The following is a 7,508-nucleotide window of genomic DNA, read 5'->3' as shown; positions in this document are numbered from 1 at the left end:
CAGCTCCAAATAGTCTTCTTTAAAAGCCTCAGTTTTGCCTTTAAATAAACCTTTCTCTAATTATTTTTGTAAGAACCTATTGACCTTGGAACTGAACAGAAAAATACCCCTATATTGCTATGTGTTAATAGATTTATCGTATAAGCCATAGGTGATGTTGTAATTATTTAAGGATTAAAATTTATACACAGGAAAATAACAAAACCACTTAAGAAATGTCCTGAAGCTTAATCTAACTCTTGAAACATGCAGCAAATACAAGCAGCACAAATTTGTTACACAAAGCACTTTATTGCATTACATGTGCATTGACATTTATTGCAATTTGTTTCTTGAATATTCAAAACAACCAAAATCCCAATATAGACACTACCTTTGCTTCGATAAATTGCCACCAACGGCAATGCTTACATCAGCACTTATATTTGGGTCAACATAAAAATCTAATGATGCCGTCCTACTCTGGTATTATACTGGGTAATAATCTCCAGAAAGTCTCAAAAAATAATGCTCAAACAAAAAAACTCTCCTTAAAAGCTCATCAGAGGAGGGCATACTTCCAGCCCAGAATGGAATGCAATGGAGAAAGCTCTGTGATGGCCTTGACTGATCTTGCTCTAGAACAAGCAGCAGTACAGGATGGTACCATGCTAAACCTTGCTTCTCAGCTCACAGGACCATGCTAATGCAGCTAGGCTGTCTTCCTGACCCACGCTGGAACACCTGCATGGTACAGCCTTGCCCCCACTAAGGCCTAACAGCTCTGTCCCACACGAGCTCACAGATCTCTTCACCACACTCCACCATGTACACAGACATGCCCTGCGTATATTACACTAACAAAAAACCCCAGGAGACATCTTTAGTTTAACATAAAAATAACCACTGTATGAAACTCTTTCAAGAACAAGTCTTTATTTTGATGTTTTAGGTTTGGAGCTGAAGAAAGTAGAAATGGATTTCATTCCACTCTTATCAACTTTGGCCAGAGCCTTCTGTGCTGCAGACATCTTGCTGTTTGCCTGTTAGTGAAATGATAAACAAAAAAAGTTAAGCAGCATTTCCATAGGAGGGGAGTATAAGCTACAAACTCCTAAATACAGAAGTCAAGCAAGAAGTTGAATTACTTTTTTAGTATACAGCAGTAAAGATCATGTTATACAGGCTTAAAATAGTAGGAGAAAAACCTTACTGAACAAATTTGAGATTATTCAAACAGAAAAATACTTGTAATGAATTACTTAACCTCAGACAAAGACAGAGAATCAATTACAAGGACAAGGAAGTGAAACATCTTTCCTTTCTGCAGGACAAGGTATCCCAACTCAAAACGTTTACTTTGGGGTAATCCCTGAGTGTACATTAAGAGGAATAATGCACGCAATATAACAGATGCATACTGTACCCTCCGACTCAATCTCATGATTATGCTGTCAGCAGGCTGAATTACAGCCTTGCATTACAGATGATGAATAATTCACACTGATTTATTATCAAAGACTCTATGCAGAGTGAAATAAAGGGAAAAGAGATGGAAGAACTAAGAATGAAGAAGGTAACGAACATTTGCAAAGCACTTTGAGGCCATTGGGACAACTTCCCAGACTTTTACACCTAAAACACATTTTATGAGCCATGTTTTATAGAGCTGACTTCTTTTCTTCCTTATGTTTTAAAATGTTATGCTTTAAATCTCTAGCTGTTTACCCTATTAAGAAAACTTTGCATTGACCTTTCTTTCTTTATGATACCCCTCAGTCTGCAGGACTTCACAATTAGAATACTTGGGATCAGCTAGCAGGTTATGGATAGGATGGAGATATGCAACAACAGTATGAACAACTGTATTACTATACAAACAAAACCACTGCCAAAGTATTTAAAAAAAGAGTAGTTATACTGTACAGAGTCCAAGAGCTATCTTTTCTTTCCTCATCAATGCGCTTCATTATTTCAGAAGTAAATCATAATTAATGTTAAAATGAATTAGCTCTCCTCAGTCTATTTCTATCTTTATGCTCAGTTCAAAAGTTATAGGTACATAATGGGTGAATGAGGGAAACACATGTTTTAAACTGTTTATCATCTTCACTTAGCAGGCAATCCTCTTCTTACTTCTAAGCTAGCATGTGCCCTGAATACAAAAAATTCTGGGGGTTTTGGAGGGAAGAAGGAATGCATCTGTCACTAGCTGCTTCTCTTTGTAAAGGGATAAAGAGTAGTCAGTATTAGTCTGAAGGTCACAAGATCAGCACAGAGGGCCTTTTTGGTTCCCAGTGGACTAGAGAAGGATTCATTTTATCTCAATTTTCAGAGAAATAAGCCAGTGCAAGCCTCACAACTTTGGCACACACAGACAGAATCTATTTCTTTTCACATCTCTGTTGCTCTCCTAGGAATAGTACAGTGGCAGGCACCACTGGACTCAGATTTGAACTGGCCTCCAAACTTGTGTTGGAGCTGGCAATCAGCAAGCTCTGTGTTGATTAAGTTGACATAAGTAAGTGCACAAGCAATATTTCTAGGTAAAAATAAAGCCTGTCTTAGCATCTCTTGGAATTTAAGTGAATGCTGCCATCTTTGTTTCTTTTTCAAATAACTGAAATTTAACAGTTGCTGTCACTAAGCCATAGGACATCTCATTTAAAGATCTCAAAGAACTCTGCAAACATTAGCTGAGCACCTTAACACATGTCAAAGTCTGTGAGGTTCACTGGAATGTTCACTGATAAAATACAAACAGTAACACAGCACAGAAGAGTTCAGAATGGGACATTAAGACTACTAAAGTAAAATTAAACCTGAATGAAAAGTTCAAGGAGGTATAACTACAGACATTTGCCATTTTTTATTTGTTTTTTTTGATGTGTTTTGGAGGGGAAAAATAGGCACTCTGTGCTAATGTTGGATATTAATCTATGCTTCAGCAAAAGATGCATGAATGCAAGGCTTGCTTACCTTTTTGGTTTTCTGACTGCTGCTGTTAAATTTGGTATAGTCTTCTTCTGCTTCCACAGGGACATCTGATAATTTCCTTTTCTGAAATGTTAGAGTGAGGAAGTTGCTCTGTCAACCACTTTTATGATGTACACACATGGAAGTTTAAAGCTTTGGCTTTATAACGTAACCATAGCACCAAAATAGGACTGTCAATCAACTGAAGAATCTGCAGTAACAGTGGAAGATTTGTCTTTGTAATTGTCTTCTTTACATGTGAATATATACCATCTCTACAGTATTCAGAAGAGATCATTCAGCATCATAGGAAGCATTTTCTTCTTCCTAGCCTTCTGATGATTGACTTTTAGAAAACACTCGAATCCCATTTTTAACTTCATGGCTTTGGTGTCGGAGTCTATTTAGAGAACCTTTACAGAGCAGTTGTTGGAAGTTAGTGTTTAACAGCCAGGGAACCTAGACGCTGGTCCCCATCGTCTCATAGGACTGTGCAGCAACTCCAGTGTTACTGCTATCTGCCAACACAAATGGATCATCCTCTAGTCTATTATCTGTTCGTGCACCACCTTTAGAAGTAATTAGTTTCTAGAGTTTGGCAACAGTGAAACACTGACATAGTTCTGCTGACTGCTTCATCACTTGAATCCAACAGAATATTAAGAGGCTTGACTCCGCATGTGCTGGGTGCCTTCTAACTTTGGAAATAATGGAAGTGAATGGTTCTCGGCACTTCACATGATCAGGCTGTAAGAATGAATATTTCTTTCCATAAACTATGAGCATGTGTTTAGTTTAAAGGTGAAAACTTCCTGGTATGTTTCCAAAAGGGAAAAAAAGTATAGAGCATTTTACAACACTGTATTTTTATTATTATTATTATATAGCTGATATTACTACCCTGTCCTTAATATCCTGTGAAATCTAAACTGTGGCCTTCCTAGTTTTTGTGCCAAAGACAGTGATTTTGCAAGCAACTTGCATGGTACCATACATTTTAAGATCCTGTTTTATTCATTTTGTTTATGGTGCTTGTGATCTCTCTCTCTTTCTTTCCCCCTCCGTCTCTCTCTTTGGCACAGAAGCCAGGTCTGCAGCTTAGATTTCTCAGCTCTTAGAACCAGATCCAACAGCAGCCTTTTCTTTTGATTTCAGTGGGATCTGGATCAGCCTCCTAGAGAGGCTGTTTACTGTGCTCTGATTACCTATTTAAACGACAATCTAATGAATAATTACTATTCTCCTCCTTTTGGAATCTGAGAAACAAATTTTTAAAACCTACAACAAAATGTTTGCATTTCAGCAAAACATGTGCTGTTTAGTTGTAGCAGAGCATACATATTCTTTGTAGATGTCTGTCATCATCTGCCAATGGCCAGACTCCCTATGCTGACAAACTGGATAGTATGATGATTACAACACAAGATCAATGGCTTACAATTAATACAAAAAACATGTAATTTTTATTTAATCATTAAATCACAGAGTCCAGACTGTACTCAGTTTACTCTTGTACTACAAGAGAGAATCTCTCATAACTCTTCTGTTTACCACTGATGTTTCTAAATCTCTCCTCCCCTCAGAATTTATTTTAATATACTTTCTAAACAATTACTTTACCATAATGGGAAATACATGTTATACCCTTCTTTATTTGCAATAATCCTATGCTATGTTTGTCCATACACCTTGCCCTCATGAAGAGAAATGTCAATGCAAGTGAATAAAAACAGTCTGAAGGAGACTATGGGTTCTAGTGTACAAGCCTGCCTTGCTCCTCTTGGGCGGTGAAATAAAGGAGTATTTTAATCTTTGAAGTTGCAGAGACTTAAACACAGAAGCATCATATACACTCTGGTCAGTGCTCTGGAAATTAATCAGATCCTCAGCAAGATTTCACTGGCCAACAACTGAACAGTTCTAAGCCTCATTTCCTCTGTAACCAAACTGCTGAAATAAAACTATTTTTAAAAATAGATTCTCAGAACTATCCCAATGGTATAAAAGCTATTCGTACGTAATATGTAATGTACATCACATGTAGTTTAATACAGTTGTTGTAACATGCTTATATGGCTAATGAATATCAGTTGGCTCTTGATGTGTGTTTAATATTTCTTACAATGCATAAAGATAATTCTTAACTGAATCAAAGGGCCAAGTAACTGTGCAGCCAGAACAACTGTCCAACCACATGGAAATAACTTATATCCATGGATATATATTGGAGAACAAACGCTATTAATAACAGTAGGGCCCAATTATTCCTGTATGTGCTAGCTGACATACTGCTTAACAGAACAGTCACTGAACCAGCCAGAAATGAGGTTATTTTAGACTTTCTTTTGGTAAGTAGCAGGGACATTGCAGGAAAGGTCGGTGCAGTAACCAACCTACCTTCAGTAGACATAGGGTGCCTCAGTTTAAATTAAATGGAAAGGATAATCAAAAGTGGGGTTCTTGATTATAGAGGGGCAAACTGCAAACCATATGCCTTACTTCTCTAAGCCAAAGCAAAGGGACCTGATGGGTGAGGAGAACCCTTGGAATGTAAAAGAAAAAAGATGGAAGAAGTGATTTTGGATCTTTTACTTCAAACAAGGTAAAAAACCTTGAAGGAAAGAGCTTCTCAGACTAAACTATATGAATGCTCCCCCTTGCTCACAAAGATGCACACATATTCCACTCCTCCCAAAAAAAGATACTAGGAGTAAGCAGAATTCTACAATGAATGGGGAAAAAAGACTGCCAAAAAAAAAAAAAAAAAAAAAAAAAGATAGATTTGTTTTAGGGGTCAGGTAATACTGGGATAAAGTAAGAACTGCCAAAAAGTCAAGCTGAGTTAGACCTCGGAAAGGAAATTAAAACAAATAGTAGAAGGTTGTTTAGCCACAGAGGCAAAAAAGGAATCAAAAAAGAAAAAGTGAAGCTGCTATACAGTAAGGATTGGATAGATATTAAAGCTAATCTACGCGTAGCCCCAAAATTGAATAAATCCTTTGCCTCAGTAAATTGTTTTCAATAAAGATGAAGAGGGTAAACACAGGGGCAGAAAGGAGAGTAGAAATCACTTTTTTCAAGATAGACATAAAACTCAATATGCTGACACTGTTGGGAGACTGCCTTGGAAATCCTGAGTCCAGAGGCAAAACCTGGCAACTGTTCTATCAGGAAGGGACTGTATTGCTGCAGAATAGCCAAACACCAATATGTGAGGAGGATGAAAAAGTGATAGTAGACCTCAACAGAATGGAGGGGGGAGAAAAAGTGAAAGAAGGAAGAATAATTGAAGATATGGAGTAAATGAAAACTAAACATGGGTAATGCCTACAGACTTTTTTTTTTTTTTCCTCAAAGGTAACACATTTTCTGGTGACAAAAATGTGAAGGATTGCTAGAGGACTTGACATGGTGCCACTTAAGCAACTGAAATGATAGAAAACAAGGATTGCATAAGAATTTTAAGGTAGGTAAGAAACTGGGTAAAAGGGAAACAAAGGCAAATAATGCAGAAAAGGATGTTACTGGTTTGGATGGAGATTACTAGCAGACTGCCATGAACAACATCTATTGAAGATGTTCATTAATTGTTAATTAAAGATAACAGCATGCTAACATTTGCTGAGTGTACACCACTGAGTAGCATTATGAATATCTAAAGAGCTTTTAACATTGAGAAGGAAAAGCCAGAGAACTTTCAAGACTGAAAACATTAAAAACGGCTGAAATGTACAGAACTACAAGGTCACGTACACAGCAGCTAACTGCATGAATTGCTCGTAAATCTGAATGCTGATCAACTAAAAATTGCAACAAAGGAAAGAAAAACAACTGTGTGTCTTAACTGTTCACAGTATGATGGTAAGCTACCTGGTACATCACACAGTAACAGAGGCAAATGGGATTCTAAGATGTAACGAGATAAAGTACTTCCAGTCAAGACAAGAAAGGAAGAATGCCATCATATTGTACCGGTAAAGGTTTTACCATGAATAATGATATATGATTCTGGTCATTTGTTTTGAAACAATTGAATTAATCTTGGAATAGGTGTAAAGAAATGTCCCTGCAATGATGAGGGAATGAAGAACCCATCTTACACAATCAAGTTTGGCTTCACAAAATGAAAACAGAAAGGATATATGTTTTCCCTTTACACATTGAGAGAACTAATGTTAGGGAGGGAAAAAAGCCATTTCAATTAAAAAAACAATGATAATGTTAGCACAACAGCGCAGGGGAATAAATTGGCCATGAATAAATTCAAGGTGGAATTTACAGGAAGGTTTCTAAGCATCAGAGGAATGAGGTTATAGAACAGTTTTCCAAGAGAAGTAATGGAAATAAAAAATCCTAATGAGACTTACAGTGAAGAACGGTCTAGTGTATGAGAGATTATCCAACATGGTTGTCTGGGAATCCATGACCCAGGAGGTCCCTTTCAGGGTCCTCATAAATTACATATGAAAGAAAACCTATGAGGTCATATCGTCCCATCAACCTCAATAAAACTAAATAAGCAAAACACATATGAAAAGACTGCTGACCAAAAA

General features: G+C 37.0%; 1 protein-coding gene across 1 annotated transcript in view; it reads right to left on the bottom strand.

The window, feature by feature from the left end:
• Positions 1-619: 619 nt before the first annotated feature.
• The window catches only part of RNASEH2B (ribonuclease H2, subunit B), a gene marked incomplete at its 5' end in the record, with an annotated part of 12,524 nt that continues 5,635 nt past the window's right edge, over positions 620-7,508 (bottom strand). Inside the window, 2 exons of the mRNA XM_010292955.1 lie at positions 620-1,022; positions 2,959-3,039. Of these exons, the coding sequence (XP_010291257.1) occupies positions 915-1,022; positions 2,959-3,039 (189 nt within the window). The remainder of the gene's footprint in view (positions 1,023-2,958; positions 3,040-7,508) is intronic.

This window comes from Phaethon lepturus, unplaced genomic scaffold (assembly GCF_000687285.1).
Source record: "Phaethon lepturus isolate BGI_N335 unplaced genomic scaffold, ASM68728v1 scaffold4668, whole genome shotgun sequence".
NCBI classification, from domain to species: domain Eukaryota; kingdom Metazoa; phylum Chordata; class Aves; order Phaethontiformes; family Phaethontidae; genus Phaethon; species Phaethon lepturus.
This window is presented reverse-complemented; position numbering and strand designations above follow the sequence as displayed.